The 18,478-nt window shown below is 47.1% G+C and overlaps 1 protein-coding gene and 1 long non-coding RNA gene across 2 annotated transcripts in view; one reads left to right on the forward strand and one right to left on the reverse strand.

The window, feature by feature from the left end:
- FGF16 (fibroblast growth factor 16) lies at positions 1 to 11,100 on the reverse strand. The gene is made up of 3 exons (XM_071757630.1): positions 10,439 to 11,100; positions 4,112 to 4,215; positions 1 to 1,093 (listed from the first exon to the last, which is right to left on the reverse strand). The coding sequence occupies exons 1-3, from the start codon at positions 10,968 to 10,970 to the stop codon at positions 848 to 850; spliced, it is 882 nt and encodes a 293-aa protein (XP_071613731.1). The 5' UTR covers positions 10,971 to 11,100; the 3' UTR covers positions 1 to 847.
- Positions 10,412 to 18,478, forward strand: part of LOC139802447 (uncharacterized) — a 26,052-nt gene continuing 17,985 nt past the window's right edge. The window contains exons 1-3 of the long non-coding RNA XR_011728621.1: positions 10,412 to 10,547; positions 11,057 to 11,452; positions 15,122 to 15,271. This is a non-coding gene — a long non-coding RNA (uncharacterized lncRNA). The remainder of the gene's footprint in view (positions 10,548 to 11,056; positions 11,453 to 15,121; positions 15,272 to 18,478) is intronic.

Below are 18,478 nucleotides of genomic sequence, written 5' to 3' on the forward strand. Positions count from 1 at the left end.
TACAATATAAAGACAATTTTATTGCCAATAAGTTCTTAAAACTCTTTTTTTTTTCCTGTTTCAGTAGGACCTTATTCTTCCTGATGAAAATCCGGTCATAGCATCTCTCATTAAAAATAAAATTATTTTTGAAATAAATAAATATATAAAATAAATATCATATACATTTTTATAAATAGTTTTGTCCTTATGCACAGTATCCATGCTTACATCTGAATAACGTTCCTCACCCCATTCCCACCCCAACAGCAGGAAAAACCCCACACATCAGGACCAGTCCACGTAGCATCATTCCACAGAACAAACTCTGAGGCTGCTTAAGCAGGGTACCACTGAAAAGCCTTTTTTGGTTGTTTTTTTGGTTTTTTGTTTTTTTTTTTCAGGTGACCATCCCCAGCTTAGCAGCAACATCTGCAGTGCTTCTGTGCTCTTTTCATTTTCTTTCCTTCTCTTGATTTTAGTTCTGTTTTCCCCCCAGGTGATCAGTTTTGCTCTTGTTCCTTTAAGCAACCATAACATTGAATATTCGGCCTCCATCGTAGCAACCAGGTAAAGAAAGTGAAGGAAAAGGCAAAGATTATACATGGGGTTCCCTCCCATCCCCTACCCCCACCCCCATAAATAACCCAGGTTTTGATAATACGCTTGAAACAAGGAGGAACAGCAGTGTCTGGATTCCCTGTAAGTGCTTTCCTATGGCACCTCAGCTTACAGGATCGATGGAATGATTAGTAATAATAATTAGTGCTCTGGGAAACAAACAAAACAAAACAAAACAAAAAAACCAACCCAAAAACAAAGCTTGGGAGCCCAGGTATGTACAGTGACGGGGCAGGTGCAGGAAACATCACCTGTAGTGGAAGAGGTCTCTGTACATGGCAGGGATTTTGGCAGGGTCCACAGGCCTGGGTAAAAAATGAGTGAATTTCTGGTGTCTCTTAGTCCTGTACCCCTCTCGGGGGGAGCCGTCCTTGTTGAGAGCCACGTAGTAATGCCTCTCAGAGTCAGGGTGTTTGTAGAGGGTGGAGGCGTAGGTGTTGTACCAATTCTCCTCAAACTGCTCCCGGAAAACGCACTCCCGCGTCAGCTTCTTCTGTGGTGGGGAAGGGGGGGAAGGAAAAGGACAGTGGTGTCAAAAATAGTAGAAAAGTAAGATAATAATGATGGTTTCCTCCTTCCTTTGCTTTGTTTTCCAAGCTGCCTTCTGTTGAGGATGGGGACTGTGCTGCTGGGGATCTTTTCCTGGGGGTGAGAGCTGGGAATTGGGCACAAGCCCTTCCAGCTGGGACCCAAAAACCTTGGAAGTTGGAGGAGGAAGGAGACCAAAAGAGGAGGAGAAGGTGGGTGTGCACTTTCTGCAGTGGTGCCTCTCCCTTCCTGCTTCCCTGGAGATGTGCTTGGCCACAGTGAGGAGCAGGGATGTTCTCCTGCCCAAGAGGAGCAGGGATGTTCTCCTGCCCACGAGGAGCAGGGATGTTCTCCTGCCCACAAGGAGCAGGGATGTTCTCCTGCCCACGAGGAGCAGGGATGTTCTCCTGCCCATGAGGAGCAGGGATGTTCTCCTGCCCATGAGGAGCAGGGATGTTCTCCTGCCCACGAGGAGCAGGGATGTTCTCCTGCCCAAGAGGAGCAGGGATGTTCTCCTGCCCACGAGGAGCAGGGATGTTCTCCTGCCCACGAGGAGCAGGGATGTTCTCCTGCCCAAGAGGAGCAGGGATGTTCTCCTGCCCAAGAGGAGCAGGGATGTTCTCCTGCCCACGAGGAGCAGGGATGTTCTCCTGCCCACAAGGAGCAGGGATGTTCTCCAGCCCATGAGGAGCAGGGATGTTCTCCTGCCCACGAGGAGCAGGGATGTTCTCCTGCCCACGAGGAGCAGGGATGTTCTCCAGCCCATGAGGAGCAGGGATGTTCTCCTGCCCACGAGGAGCAGGGATGTTCTCCTGCCCAAGAGGAGCAGGGATGTTCTCCTGCCCACAAGGATCAGGGATGTTCTCCTGCCCACGAGGAGCAGGGATGTTCTCCTGCCCACGAGGAGCAGGGATGTTCTCCTGCCCACGAGGAGCAGGGATGTTCTCCTGCCCAAGAGGAGCAGGGATGTTCTGCCCCTGAGGACACAGTGGCTTTGCCAGCACCACTGTGCTGTCAGAGAGGGGCTCACCATCCCCTCCCACCAGGAGGGGTAGGGGTGCCCTCTCAGATGAAAGGCAGCTGCCAACAGGGGCTGCAGCACCATTTGGGCAGGGCAGGTGTCCTACCTACAGCTCAGGGAGCTCTAAGTGAATGTTGTTGCCTGCAGTAAATGTTTTGTAGCAGGATGCAGGAGCTCACCTGCACTTTTTGAATGCTTCACTGCTGATTAAACAGACCCCAAGGTGAGCTGTGAGCCCTCCAAAAGCCTACACCACATCCCTTGCCACTGGGGAACCAGGGGGCTTTCTTCCTAGATCCATCAGTAAATACAGATTTTTTTTTTTTCTTTTTTTTCTTTCCCTAGGATCCCATCTCCTTAGAACACGTTGGAAGCTGCTGACTGGCTGAACTGCTGTACTGCTGCCTGGCCTCAGTTTACCTGCTCTGCAGTGGGCTGCCTGGAGGTACAGTGTCTCAGTGTCTGTCTGAAATGTTTGGAGAAGCTGGGCTGGCTCTGGAAGGTGCCACTGATTTCTTTGCAAGCCCTGGGATGTCCTCACTGCTGCTGGACAGGCAGCGTGGGAGGTGCTGCTGCTGACTTGTGGTGCTCTGTGCTCTGCTCACAACATCCCAGTTGTGTTCCTGGGATGGGGGAAAGGAAATGCTGGCCCAAGGTTCCCAGGGACAGAGCTGTCTGCAGAGGGGACTCCACGTGTCCCTGCAGGGCTGGCTGCTTCTGGCTGTATCGACACACACATCAAATTGGCACAGAGGGAAATAATAAACTTGCTGAAAATTTAAAAATACAGCTTCCCTGTAATCTCCTCAAATCCCATTGTAATGCTAATGCTGTTGGTAGCTGCTGTTTCATGGACCTTTAATTAAGAATACTGTAGTGGCTTTTGATTTTGAAAAGCCATCATTGTACAGCCCACGCCTCCCAGATTTTAGAGCTCCAGGGTTATTTGGGGACCAGGCTTGTGACTTGGGTCAGAGGTTTGACTGTGTCCTTGCAGTGTGTCTGCTCAGGGTGTTGCTGTCTGCTGCACAAGATTGCAAGGACAGAGAGAAAACTCCTGTGGTTACGCCTTCAGGTCCCTTCTGTTTCCAGATGAAGTGGTGTTAAAATGTTACCCTGGTTTTGTTTTTAATTAACCCGTCACAAAACTCCTGATTCATCATCAGAGCTGCTGGGTTGGACAGCACAGAAGGGAACAGGTTTGTGTCCTCCCTTGCAGCAGGCACAAGGAAAAACTGCTGAGCAGCCTTGGGTTTGACAGGAGAGGTGCTGCTGTGGGGGGTAGGCTCCAGCTCAGCTTCCTCAAGTGGGCTGGAAGAGTTTTTGTGCTTTATGGAGCCCTGGTGATTTTCATCTTTACCTGTCTTGCATATTTGTAATTTAATCACTGCATTTAACTTTTGTTTGGGGTAGATTTCATAAACAAAGTGGGAAAAGAACATTTATCAGTGCATGCTGGTTTTTGATTATCTCATATAACCATTGGTAACTGCATCTGAAACAGTGAAAGGGGTTGTGGCAGCTTCAGGTGGGAACGGGAAAAGAAAAGATGATGGAAACTCATGGTTTGCTCTTTGCTCAGCAAAGGTTTTCTCAAGGATTCTCTAGAGGCAGGCTACACAAGTTTAAATTTCTGCACTCTGAGACTGATCTGATTAGGTCAGAGGAAGTATGTGCTTTCTGCTTTGTTTTAAAACTGGTTTATTCTCTTTCACTTTAAATTCCTCCTTAAACCCCAATATCCTCACAGGAGCAGTGCTGTGATCTAGAAAGAGGCATTTAAAAAAAAAAAAAAAAAAAAAAAAAAAAGAGGTGATTTGAATTCAAGGCAATGGGGCATCTGAATGAAAAGCACCAGTGAAGGGCAGCAGCTACAGAACAGGAAACTAAAAATGGCTTACTAGAATCCAGCTAATTTTTCAGAACAGAAGTTTTTTAACCAGCACAAAGCCTGGAACTTACCGACCCATACAGCTCTCCTCTCTCGTTCATGCCCAGGTAGAGCCCGGAGTCCACCCCACGGATGCTCACTAGCCCCACCGCCAGGCTGATAAACTCCAAAATCCCTGCAACAGAAGAAAAATCCAGATTATACAGAGGCTCCAGGGACAAAAGCCTTTCCCAAGCTTCACAGAGCTTCCTACAGATCCCATTTTCCTAATTTGTAACAGCATTGTTCTTAAATCTACAGTGTCATACACCTGCAGCCTTCTGATTCCCACTCCAGGCTTCACCACAAATTTGGCTGAGTGGCACAAGAGGAATTATCTTTGCTAGTGAGAAAAGGTTTGCTCAGTTGTGTTGTTTTGGCTTGGAGGTTTTGTTTGTTTGCTTTGTTTTTTCCTAATTTTCACCAAGAAGAAAGAAGGAGACACCTGTGCCTGGCACACCAGAAATTTCAGAAGGCTGTTGCTGTCCTGCTGGGTTTTATTCTTCACCAAAAGGAGAGTGATTTTTGCCACCACTGGGGCTTCTGGTTTGAGATGATAGTCCCAGATGTTTTGAAGTGATGAGCTGAATAAAAATTTGTTTGAAGCACCAGCACCAGAAGAGATGTCTGGTGAGGGTCATCTTCATCCTGGCAGCCCAGCTGAGGTACCACCTGCCACCTCTAAATGTATATACAAGTTGCAGAGATCAAATCCAACTTCAAATATGTGCAGGTAGAAATGCATCTTCCTCTGCAGGAAGGGGGCAGCCTTAATTCCTCTGGCCAAGAACTGAGTGGGGTCTGCCAGACACAACAGACAGCAGCTGCTTTGATGAAGAGAAGACTTGTAACAGGAGAACCCTTGGTGAGGCACTTAAAAACAAACAGCCCTCAAGTAGGTGTGTTTTTAACTGGTTTGAGCAAAGCCAACCTCACAAGTGGTGGAGAACTTCAAACTTCACAGGAAAACCTCCTAAAGGCATCAGTGGGACTGTGTTAAACCCTGGATGCCACACACTCCTTATCTAGAGGTCATGGACAGTCTTTGCTTGTGTCCAGTGCTGAATTAATGAGCTGGGAGGTAGCAGCAGAAGAAGGAAGAGGGTTTCCCCCATCCCACCTAATGACTGGACAAGATGAAGTTGCTCTAACCTTTAGCTTGGCTCCAGGTCTCCTAATATAGCTCCCAAAATGTCCAGTCCTGAGCAATTGCCTCTCTGATCAGGTTACCTCCAGGGCTCCTCTGAGGAGTCTAAAATCACCGCATGACCAGCAGCCACCTGAGCCAGCTGACTCCAGAGGCAGCCACAGCTCCAGTCACCCCTCATTTTTGGGCCATGCTGGGCCAGGCATGGATGCAACAGCTCTGAGCCAATGCTGCATCAATCACCACCTAAATATAGGACAGACCAGACGGCGAGGGACACCTCTGTGTCTCCCCTTTGCTCAGCACAGACTCATCAGGCAGATGCTGGCAGCTAAGCTGGGTGCAAGAATCAGTCCTTCCTACCTGATATCAGATTTTCTGTCCTCTTTTTGCCCTGCTTACTTTGGGATTTGTGCATCTGATTCTGGCCCTCCCTTGCAGGAGATGGAGGGGAGATGAAATGTGGACTTGGGAGCAGCAATTTCTCAGGACAAACTGGGAAGCAAATGACAGCAAACATGTTTTAGGGACCAGTACAGACATTGTCCAGGATGAAAGATGCCCAGGTTGGGGACACCCTGGCCTGGGGACACAGATTGCCCTCAGAAAGGCCAGGAGCAGGCAGGGAAGGCAGCATTCCCAAGCCAGGCAGGCAAAGCAGGACCCTGGCTCTGCTCTGCTCGCCCTCCTGGTAGTTATTGTGGTTTCTTATCTGAAAAGAAGCAGGAATGGGGAAGGAAAAAGGTCGGGGTGGTCTTCTGCCTCCATTGCCCACTGCTTCTGAGAGGTGGAGGGAGTCACTGAACTGCTGTGTGCTCCCCTCTCCCCATCTGTCCCCAGGACAGAAATGAGGAGAGCCACTGTGTGAGGAGGAAGAAGACTGACATGATCTAGAGAGAGGGCAAGAAGTAACACAAGGAGAAAAGAGCTCAAGGATCCCCAGAAACCAGGGAATCTTTCCCAGGCTGGTGACAAGTGGATGTTCAAGTGAAAAATATCTGATGGGCAGTAGGTTGACCATCCTATAGGTAAAAGCCCAGTCCTAGAGATAAAAATGGCATTTTTCTTTTCTCCTTTGTCTTCTGTCACCCCTGGGAAGCAGGAAAATGCTGCTGGTCCCATGTAGAAACCGAGAGATGCCTGAGGCAGGGAAACCAAGAGCTTGTCACGAGGATTCCCACAAGCACCTTTTCTACCCAAGTCTCCAAAGAGCTGGTAAAGAGCAACCCAGGAGCAGCACGGGCACCTTCCCTCTGAGTGGGTGGGTGAGACACCCCTCATCTGGAGCAGATTGGGTAAATACTTGCTGGTTTTGCAAACCAAATTTCTTCAAGGTGTCAAATCTCCTCTGACCACGAAGATTTTCTGATTTTGGAGTGGCACTTCGAGATGACTCCATTGAAACAGCACAAAGGACATAACCTAAACCCACAAAAATCAGGAGTGAAGGCTGCAAAAATGTGGGTGGATCTCCATCCTGTCCTCAGCTCACTCCAACTGCTCGATGAAATTGCAGCTTCGTACATCTGATCTCCAGCAGCACAGGGAGAGGCCACTGGGGCCAGCTCAGGAATTTTCCTTCCAATTGTAGCGGGGTGTTTTTGTGGTAGAACATGCTTTTTGGTTTGGTTTGTTGTTGTGTTTTGTTTTGTTTCTTTCCCTTTTTCATTTTTTCTCTCCCCCGGGACTTGCCTCTTTTTTCTTGCTTTGATTATTCACTGTTTGTCCCTAGCTAGAGCCTTTCTAGATAATATTTGGAGAGGTTTGATTAAGACTGGATTCATTTGCCACCAAAGCACTGAATAATCTCCCAAGCTTTGCCGTGGCTGGACCCACACACTCTCACTTTACTCTCAACCATTCCTCAAAGAACAATTCAGCTCCTTGCACCTGTCTCTTCTTACATGACTGTATTCAGGAGCTGGGGATAGAGAAACATCAGATGTTGTATTAATGGCTACAAACCTAAAGCTTTGGCTAAAAACCTCAACAACTGTTCAGCAACAGGTGCACCAGGGTCTGAATGTCAAAATCTACAGCAAAACTTTCTTGGGGGGGTTTCATCAGCTTCTCCAGGAGACTGCTACAGATCCCTTGGCAGTTCTGTACCCGAGAAGAGCTTCACTTGTCTGCAGCACAAACTCAAGGCCTTCTTCTCTCCCCACTTTCAGTTTAGAGTAGCACAGTTGCTGCCACTTGTTTAATGCTGCTGTAAAACAACCACGAAGCAGAAAAGGATCAATTCCTCCTGGCAGGGATTCTCCTGGCGAATTTTATCTGGGTTTCATTCTGAGAAGGATTGTCATAGGAGCACTAACGTCAGTCCAAAACCCCTCCAGACTTTGTCTGTCCTTTATTTCTTTCTACAGGAAGGTTCTTAGCAGATGGAGTGAAAACAGATACATTTTTGAAAGCACTTTATTCTTTCTGGGATTAATTAGGTGGAGCTGCCAGTTCAGAGAGAGTGAATTTGGGCACTTCTCAAGTGTGAGAACGAGCTTTCTTCCAACCATCCTGGAGGGCTCCACCAAATTTTGCCTTAAGCCTCCTCCAGGAAAAACAAGCTGTGCTCCATTGTTCTTGCACGAATCTGTATTTTTACAAGTATAAAATGTCACATTCCAGAAGACAGGTGTGATTTAGGGACGTGACAGATGAGAGGGAATAGTTGCTGTGGCTGGTTAGGCAGTGTGGGTGGATGCTGCTGCTGCCTCCCCTGTGTCCTGCAGTCCCATCCCCTGAATGCTGTGGTACAAAAGAATCCCCCCCAGTTAACCCTCACCGTGAGGACCTTGCTCCTCTGCTCTGCATCACTTTGGCTCTTTATTTTCCTCTCTGGAAGACTTGGATGTCTTGCACATCTGGTTGCTTTTGGGAGGGTGCAGATACTGTTTTTTCCTGAACCCTTTCCAGGATTAAGGAGGTTGGGATGCAAAGTCTGGTTCTACCCCACAGCCCTCCTGCAGCTGGACACGTGCCCCTGCTGCCCTGTTGCAGCCATCCATGGAGCATCACCAGGCAGCACCTTCTGGCCACGTGGGCTTGATCCACCAGAACCACCACCCTGGATTTCCCCTTAGATTTAAGGCAGCTTTAAACCACCATTCCCCCCCCCAAAAAAAAACAAAACAAAACAAAACAAACCCTTGTCTTAGCTCTGGGTCCCTCACCACAGGTTTTGTAACTCCCCAGAATCGCCCAGGCTGCTTATTCCTGTAACAAGCTCCTGCTTTCTGATGGCTGCATGCAAAATTTAGGAATGCATTGATACATGACATCCTAATATGAACCATACCAGCAACACTGGAATTTAAATATTCATGGCTACTGAATGCAGATGGTGAATGCTGTGTGCCAACACATTATTGCTTTGAGTCTCTGCTGAAGCAAGGTTTAAGTCCAACTCTATCTGAACACGAGGATTCCAGTCTAATCCTTTGGGGCTTTGTCTTGCAATTACAACAAATAACTATTTATTTTACACTGCCTCTGGGAAAACCCTGAAGCAGAAAACTGTAATATTTTATATCTGAGGTCTGGTCTAGTTTACGGAGCTGGATGCTGACTGCTAAAGCACTTAGGGGGATGCCAATGTTTGGATTTATTGAAGGCACTCTGTGACTGAAGCTTGAGCGTGCAAAATTCATGAAAAGTTTAAACAGATTTCACGCGTTTTCCCCCAAAGTTTGAGCGAAAGAGTGAAGTTTCAAACAATCTTTCTAAAAGACAGATGCAGCCATTTGAAACTGGGTGCTTACTTGTATAAAGATAAGTAAAAAAGAACTGATAGAAATACTACGTGGCAGATTGAGCTAAAACCAAACAGAAGCAATGGGTTTTCTTTCAGTTTCTTTTAACGTGGAAACTCATCACGTATGGCAGTGTGAACAGTTAAAAGATGTGTGGCTTTTGGGAGGTAATTAAAGAATGCTTGCCCCACGAGCCTCTTAGTACCTGACTCTGACCTGCTGGTTATGACTTTCTTGTTGATGTAGGCAGGGACATGCTCTGCACACACCTGGTGTTTATAGAAAGTGCAATATGGAAATAAGCTCCTCCGATTGTTCCAAAATCCTGCTGTGCACTACCAACAATGGCAGCAGCAGCCTTCCTGGAGCAGCAGAAAGGGATGGGTTGCAAACAAGTAAAGGCAAAAAAACCCAAAAATTAAAAAAAAAAAAATTAAAAAACAGATTTCTTTCACCGGGGAGTTAAATCACTTGAAAACTATAAAAAGTCTTGCGAGCACTTCTTGCAACCTGTTGACAACAGAGCTGAGATCACTGGCATGGGAGCTGTTGATAGCTTGCACAGACACCTGCACTAGATGCTGAAGTAGCGGGAATTTTCCTGAGCTGTTCTCAAACTTACTGTACTTCTTCGCCTGTGGCTTGGGATGCATTTTTTGAAGATTACATACAGTCTCATTAGAGATCCCTGCTCTGCTGTGACACTGATACAGGCGCTGCAGTCTTCCAGCTGTATCCCGGGCAGCAAGGTAAATCCACGGAGCTCTGCCTATTGTTCCATCTTCTCTTTTCTTCCCGAGGTCCCCTCAGGGTTTTCCCCCCTCGTATTCCCTTTTCCTTTCCAAAAACCTACCCAAACCCGGCTTCTGACACCCGTGCAGCCAGCTGACCCTTGCCCGCACTGGGGAGCCACTTTTCTAATGAAATTCATGCAAGTAAAAGCAAGAAGCTCACAAGTATCTGCAGAGGCCGAAAAAACGGGAGGAAAAAGAAGGAAAAAACCAAAAAAACACCAACCAAAAAAAGCGAGGAATTTCTTTTTCCAGTGCACTCCCTCCTTTCTTTTGCCTCCCTCGACACTAACTTCAGAGGCACAGTTAGAGCTGGCCACTCCCTCCCCTTTGCTTTTTTTTTTTCTCCTTTTTTTTTTTTTCCGCTTTATTATTTTTTTATACATTTTTAGTCATCGCCCCCCCAGCTCAGGCACGTTTTTGTGCACCTGCAGCAGGGCTGAGCGCCGGGAGAGTAGGAAATTGGAAATAATAATAATAATAAAAAAGAAAAGAACCCTCCCGCATTGCTGGGGAGTGAGCGCATTTGTTTAGGAGCCTCATTATATCCATCCCGTAGATGATTCCTATTAGCGGGGTAATTAGTTCTACACACGGGGCACCTGCTCCCGATCCCCGCACGGCACCCACCCGACCCAACCCGGCCCGGTCCGGCCCAGAAGCGTCCCTTACCGAAGCGGCTGTGGTCCTGCCGGGTGCCGTGCACCGTTCCGTTGGGGAAGATCTCCAGGTGGAAGCCGGTGCGGCAGTAGAGCTGCCGCCGCCTCAGGATGCCCTTGAGGTGAGCGAAGTCGGTGGGGGAGCCCCGCTGCAGCCTCCCCTCGATCTGCCCCAGGCGTTCGTTGAGGAAACCGGGGGAGTCGGCGAGGGGCAGCCCGCCGCCCAGCCCGGGGGGAAAGCCGTGCAGGTCGGGGTCCAGGGCGCCCAGGAAGCCGCCCACCTCGGCCATGGGGCCGCGGCCCAAGGGCGGGCGGGCGCGGCGGGGAGCGGAGCGGAGCGGCCCCTCAGGGAGCGGCCCCTCAGAGGAGCGCGGCCCGACCCGACCCGGCCCCGCGCTGCCGGCCCCGGCCCGGCCCCGCGCTCCCCGCGCCTCCCATGGCTGGATGTGTCCCGCGGTCGGATGCAAACTGCACTTTATATACGTACACACTCCCCTTACATTGACATATTGGATATTTAAATGCAAGCCACACCTCACTGGCATCCCCTTTGGCTATTGCTTTTTTTTTTTTTCTCCCCCTTCTTCTCTGATCCATTTGGCTTTCTTTTTATTTTTTTTTTTCCTTTCAGCTTCACTCCCTCTTTTATTATGAAAAAAAAAAAAAAAAAAAAAAGAAAATGGCAGGAAAAAGCTACACATCGCAGTGAGGCATAACAGCTCTTGGCAGGTCCCCGCCAAGCCGCCGATGAAATCATGGAGCCCCCGCACACACCCGGGGATGCCGGCCCCGATCACTCCCGCACCGCCGGCAGCCTCCGGCCCTCTCCCATCCCTCCTCGGCGGGAGTGTCCCCGGCCCCGGTGCCCCCAGACCCGGCACCGAGATGGCGGGGTCGGGCTGGGTCTGTCAGGGCTGCCGGGTCTGTCAGGGTCGCCCTCAACCCGTGCTCCCCACCCCCCTAAGAACGGACACGGTGGAAAAAAAAAATTAACACGCGAGGAGAGGTCTGGAGACGCGTTTTTCAGGTGAATGGGTAAAAATGGATAGGCGATCTTTCTCTTGGGTTTTTTGGTGGTTTTTTTGGTTTGGTTCTTTTTTTTTTTTTTTTTTTTTTTTTTGAAAAGCGATCCCGCGGGTTTTACGGTCGGGTTTACGGGCGGCGGGAGGTGAGGGAAAGGCAGCGGCACTGCCCGGCCCCGCCGCGGGCTCCCTCCCCGCCTTCCCCATGTTGGAAACAGGTGTTTCCGCGCTCTCCCCCGGCCCGCCGACACCGTATCTGTAACGGCAGCTGCCGGCCGCGCTGCAGACAGACGGAGTCAGGCTCGGGAAGACGGGAGGGGCGGGGGAACACACAAACACCGGCGGGCCCGGCTGGGAGGGGAGAAGGGAGGGCGGGCAGGGCTGCTGCCGCCTCAGCCCCCCTGCTCCCCGGCCGCCCCCGCCCTGCCCGCCAGGCGGCGCTGGGGACGCTTCGGTCAGTCCCGCCGGCCGGGACCTGAGGAGGCCCCCGGCAGCCTGAGGGGTCGGGACTTGACTGGGTTTTTATCTCACTGAAATGAAGCGTCGCCCACGGGCTCCTCCGTGCCCTGCTAGGAGTCGGAGAGAACCACAAAGGACCCAAAATTGCCGCCAGCCTGATCTCCTGCTGGAGAGGAGTAGTGTTGTGCCCCCCTCAGCGGGTCTCCCCTGTGGTGTATCCCCACTGTGGGATCTCTCCCCCAGTGGATATCCCCTCAGTAGGTCTCTCCTCTCAAGTTGAGTCTCTGTCCCCTCAGTGAGTCTCTCTCCTCAAGTGAGTCTCTCCCCTCAGTTAGTCTCTCCTCTCAAGTCAGCCCTTCCCTCAGTGGATTTCTCCCCTCGGTGAGTCTCTCCTCTCAAGTGGGTCTCTCCCCTCAGTGGGTCTCTCTCCTCAGCCATTATCTTCTCTCAAGTGAGTCTCTCTCCTCAGTAAGACTGTCCCCTCAATGAGTCTCTCCCCTCAGTCAGTCTCTCCCCTCATCTTGTCTCTCTCATAGTGGGTTTCCCCTCAGCAGATACCTTCCTTCAGTGGGTCTCTCCTCAGTGAGTCTCTCCCCTCAGCGGGTCTCTCCCCTCAGTGTGTCTCTCCTCTCAGTGGGTCTCTCCCCTCATCTTGTCTCTCTCATAGTGGGTTTCCCCTCAGCAGATACCTTCCTTCAGTGGGTCTCTCCTCAGTGAGTCTCTCCCCTCAGCAAGTCGTCTTTTCAGCTTGTCTCCTCTCTTTCCCTCAGAGAATCTCTCCCCCTCTGAACCCTCTCAGTGGATCTGTGCCTTCAGCAAGTCTTCCCTCAGCAGATCTCTCACCTCAGGATCTCTCCTCCTCTGTGGGTCTCTCCCCGCAGGAGGCCTCACCCCACCGTGAGGTGCTTCTCCTCACACCCATCCCAGAGAGAGGGCTAAAACACAAAGGAAACTGTGATATTATGATGTGGAACACCCACACATGTGTCTGCAGTGGGTGAGCAACCTTTTTTTTAAAATGGGGGGTGGGAGTGGTTTTTCCTGTTAGAGCTGTGGGTGCAGAACTTGACACATGAAGCCTAAAAATGTGGGGTTTTTACAGAAATATAGTCTGCTTCAGAAGTAGTAAAAATCTACAGAAGTGTGTTTGTTGGAATTTGTTTATCAGGTGTGGTTACATGGAGATACTGCTGTCTGAGGAATTCAAGCATCCCACCACCAAGATGATGATTTTATTTCTGTAATATCTTCATGAAGACTTAGTTATGCCTTGGTTAAAATGAGAGATGTCAAGATGGAGGGGGATGGGAAGCACAACGGGACACCCCAAACCTGGAATTACTATTAAGGATATAATCCCGTAAATGCTGTGAATTTAATGCATAAAATTCATATAATGTGAATGATCCAACTTACAACCAAATACAGCCTTCTGTAAAGCCTGGTTTTGCTGAAGTAGGTGTGAGTTTTGCCTCTGGATTCATAGCAGTCACCTTAGATTTGAACACATCTGAAGGCTGACCCCAGGGGTATTAAGAAGAGAGAGGGAAAGACAGTTTCCACATGGAAAGACTAAACCAACCTCAGCTGAGGCTTCTGCTGACTTCAATTGCCTCCGGATCTGTTACAATATCCTTAAACCCAAATCCATACAAGCAGTTAAAGGAACACTTAGATACTGAAAAAGGTAAGAGAGTTCAATTACATTACAGTAAAATCCAAGATAAAGTTAAAAAAAATAACAAAACAAAAACTTGCGTGCTTAACTAATGTATAACAAAAGCAGTGAAATCCCCCGACCAAGCTGACATTCCTCACTTAACTCTCATGATTATGGTCAGCTTTTGAAGTGTCTGCAATACATTTTATTGAGCAGTTGTACAGGCTGGTACAACATGTTCTATTTAGGCACAACAGGATGCGGAAAAAGTAGCTTTCTCTCTTTTTTTTCTTTTCTTTTTTTTTTTTTTTTTTTTTTTTTCTTTAATTTCCTGGTTTATTTTTGCTTTTACTAAGCTAAGGAAAAAAGCAGAGATCTTTGTATCTTGTATTGTTTGAAGAAAAAAAGGCATATATTTTAAATACCAAGAGCAGGAATGATTTCTTCAAAAGAAGAAACATATTTAACAATATTTTGAATGTATTGCATAGAATATAGTTTTGCACTCAGTAACGTCTTAAAAGAGGACAGAAACCTGTATAGAGTTTGTGTCACACAGCATAATGTGTTAGAGAACTAATTTTCTGCTTTACTTTGCTGCAGTTCATGCAGTTTCCCCAGGTATTGACTACAATATTGACTACAGCTTATATATTGTCTACCTTAGGAACTGAAATGATTACTGCCAAACTGCTCTGCCTTTCAATTTGCAGAACAATTAGAAACAATGCTTATACCCAGTTTGCTAAAATGGACCTTGCAGACCCCTCCTATACACTGTAGAAGTGTCTGTTTAGCAAGGTAGTGAAGATATTAATGGAATTAATTTGCAAAATAATTACAATTCATGGAGAGCAGTCACATTTGCTATCTCACTATAAAATCAAAGGAAGAGCAGGACTGGGGTCAAAGCAGTAAATTAATTAGAAAAGGATAAGATAAATAAATGCAATGAGCAAATCTAGATACTGCATATCCTTTGCCTGGGGCAATTCCATTTGGTAAAGAAAAGACCAAGACAGATGAAAAAAACTTGAAGTAGCAATGGCCATGAATGAAAAATCAGACATTAAGAGTGTCTGAGGAAAAAGAAAAAAACAGAGCCTTGAGTGTTAATAAATAATACTTTTGCTTCCTTAGCACCTCAGGATCTCAAACCAATGTATGAAGACAAACCAGTGGATGAAGACTCACAACCAAATTCACTGTGCATCTCCTTTTTCCCAGATAGCTTCTTTTTCCTGTAGGAGATGTTGTTCAAAGGATATTGATGGCTTTCTGTATTTGTTTGGGATTTTGGAGGGCAGAAGCTCTTATCAAACTTCTGTGTCTCCAGAAACTCTGCATGTGCAGGGAGCCCTTCTGCCTTTTGTTGTGTGGTGACCATCTGGGCTGCACATGCAAGGAATGCCTGAGGTTTCCCTGCAGATAAATAGGGCATCCTCCTTTGTGAGGGGGTGAATAAACAAATTTTCTTAAGGGGAGCAGGGGATGGTTTATTGGTTTTTATCTTTGATTGTTTTTCTTTAAGCCAGTATTATTATTATTTTTGTAGTACCACTTCCAGGCCCTGGACCCTGTTTGTGCTGGACCCCGCGTTAAGGAGTGCGTAATGGACCAGAACCACTGACCTGAGGAATCTCAGTGCTCTGTCCTGTGGAAGGCAACATGAATGAGGCACCAGAATGTCAGTCAATGTATAGAAGTACGTATACATTTTTTCTGGCAAGTTTAGAATTGGTGGCAGAGTGAAGGTGAAGAGTCTAAGGGTAAAGCTCCAAGCTTGCCTACCTTGGGTCTTGGGATCAGGTGCCTAGATAAAGGATGTGATTTTCAAAAGATAAAGTACCCACCTTTTCCAGTTATTGTTTCTTTTAGTGTCAGACATGGTTCTGCTGGTTTTAGTATGTGGTTTTGTTAATGTGGATTAACAAGTAGGAGACAGAGTTTTTATGGCTCATCTCTGACTCACAAGAACCCTCATTTTGAGAGAACTGCTGTAACTAAGATCTTTAGTGCTCAGGGAAACAAGTTAAGGACAAGCACGTGATGTGAACCTCAGAGCATTGTTGACCCTCATGCATGCAGGGTCTGTCACATTTGAAAACTGCAGGTACTTAATCCCCCTGAAAAATTACACCTTTCTCTGGCACAGCTAAGCACAGATTTGAGTCCTGGCTTAATATATTTCCAAGTGCTGAATGAGCAACAGGGAAGGCTTCTTTACTGGGGTAAAGTGCTGCATAATAGAGTTGTCCCCATTTGTAACCATTTTATCTTGTGAATTGGTCTAGAATTACAGGACTACTGAGTCATTAGGCCTTTGGTATTTGGCCAAGTATGCCAGAGAGTATGTACCTGTATAATTCTCAGGGTATCACACTTGGTAGGTAGTTCCTGCAGTAGTTCTCCAGAGTTTCTTAAGCTAAGAAGCCCTCACTCACCAGGATAAGTCACTGGGTGGCTCACAAATGGAATTTGGAGTGAATTCTTTCTACTGGATTTGTCTCCTTGGCTGTAGTTAGGTAATAAAAAGGAGGATAACATCATAACTCCTCTCTGGAAAGCACAGGCTCAGAACATACCTAGGGAAACACAAAAACCCAGTTCTAGTCCTACTCAAATACAAAACTGCTGTCATTTTTTATTTTACTCTTCTAAGTGGGTGACTTTTAACCATAGAAACCTTTTACAGACTTATCCATGGCCACTGAGGGATATGTGTTTGAATCTGCATCAGTTAGTAGTGGTGCAATATAAGAAAGAGTCACAGCAAAGGTCTGTCTAGCCCCATATCCTGCCTCTTGATAGTGGCTAATAACTAGTGTATGGAAAACAGGACAAGTAAAGAGTGATACTTCCTTTGGTAAACCTTCCCAGCTTCCAGTGGTTTCTGGTTTAGAGACCTTCCTGAGTTGGAGGCTGCAGCTCTATCATTGTTTTTGATATTTCTTGATGGACCTTTTGCCATAAAATTGTCTAATTGTTTTTTTGAAACCCACTTGTATTTTTGGCTGCCATAACATCCCGTGGCAGTGAGTTCCACAACATCATTAGGCATTGTGTGAAAATGAACTTCCTTTTGTTTGCTTTTGAACCTGCTTGCTGCCTGCCAGTTTGAGTTGGTGCCCTTTTATTTTCTGTTAAGACTACTTTAAAATAATCATTGCTGTTTACCTTTCCCTTGCTGTAACAGCTTGTCTAGAACTTAATTGTTATTCTCCTTGTTTTCCAGGTTGAAAGTCTCTGGCTTGCTTATGTTTGCCCTGTGCTAGGGCTTTCAGACATCTCCTGTGAGGCTTTTGGTACACTGTTGTTCTTTTCATAGCTTTGTATTTCTATAATTACTGGGCCCAGTATTCAGGTGATGGGGATGCTATGGATTTATACAGAGGAATAATGGCACTTTCTGCTTTCTTCTGATTCTTGTCTTAAAAATCCTTAACAGAACATTTTTCCCAACTGCTGACAGTGTACCCATCTTTTCAGAGAACTATCCAGTTCTCTAGAATTCCTTTCGTGAAAATGGCTTTTTCATCCCAGATTTTTATTTACAAACTTTGAATGAAATTGACCATTTTTCCACCGAGTCACTGAATAAATCTTAGGTTTCATTTTTGTGACTGGCTTTGTATCATCAGCCTCCTACCTACAGCATTTCCAGATCATTTATGGAACATGGAACAGCAGCAGTCACATCTCAGACTCTATTCAGAGGCCATTGGGGAGCTCCCCACATCACTGACATTGAACAGCTCTTTCTCTTGGTTATGATCTTTTCACCAATTCTGTCACTATATTCTGTCTTTCATTCTTCTAGCAGTGAGGCTCATTTATGAGCTAGATTTCACTCTGCAATTAACAGTCTGGCAGTTTCCCATGTGGTACTTGTGGGGGTTGTCAGTTAATCCTCCTGTCATTTTGTTATTTCCATCTGAGCATTAGCCTCACACAAAAGCAGTGTGTGGGAATAGCAGTTCAGGTAGACTGAGATTCATGAGAGACCTCAGCATTTTATGGCCTCCTTTTGCTGTGTTTGGACAGCACTGCTGTTCCTTTTCTCCAGATGGGAACATGAAGGAATGCAGAAGGCAGGTGATTTGCTCAAGGACATGAGGCTCTGTCCCTCAGTGCAGTTAACTGGTGCCTTCCTAGCACCAGTGGAGTGGAGTGGGCTGCATTCCCTTTGTGAGCTGCCAGCATTCCTTAATGCCATCTCCTGCAGGAAGGTTGCCCTAAGGATGTTGTGTAGGGCCCTGAGCAACAAGTGAGGAGTGAGCTGGTTGCAAAGCCTGTCATGTTAGGGGGTCCTGTAAGTGTAAGACAACCCTGTCACATGGTGCTTTGTGCTGAGGAAGGATGAGCCTCACTTAGGTTTTCTTTCTCAGTTAATTGTGATAGTATTTCACTGTCCTAAGTATGGAAGGTGTGGAAGGCACAAAGGCTTGGTCTGCATCCTTCCTGAGAACTGGTTCCAACATCAAAAATCAAAGCCTTTTTTGGTGTTGAGAGCTGGCAGTTGTGGTTCTGGGTGGTACAGCTCTGTCTGAGGCACCAGCAGTCCAGGAGCTTTGCCTATGGATGGGAAGCAGAGTTCAGGTTGACACTAAGAGCCTGTGTTAAATGTAGTGAGGACAGGAACACAGAGCTGAGCATAGCTGAGATGAGACCTCAGAAGCCTGGATTCCTAAACCTCTGCTTTAGTAGCATGGGATATTTATGGCAGTGATAAAATTAGGGAAGAAAAATGAGGAGCATCTTCTCATGCAGTAGTCTAAAAATGTTGGGCAATCCTGTGGCTGAGTTTTTCTAAAAGATTAGGAACTTCTCAGATACCCCCCTTAGCAATAAACGTGTCAAAATGTGAAAAATTACAATATCCTTCTCAGAAACTGGGAAGCATCAGTGTGCC

This window comes from Heliangelus exortis, chromosome 14 (genome assembly GCF_036169615.1).
Source record: "Heliangelus exortis chromosome 14, bHelExo1.hap1, whole genome shotgun sequence".
NCBI lineage: Eukaryota > Metazoa > Chordata > Aves > Apodiformes > Trochilidae > Heliangelus > Heliangelus exortis.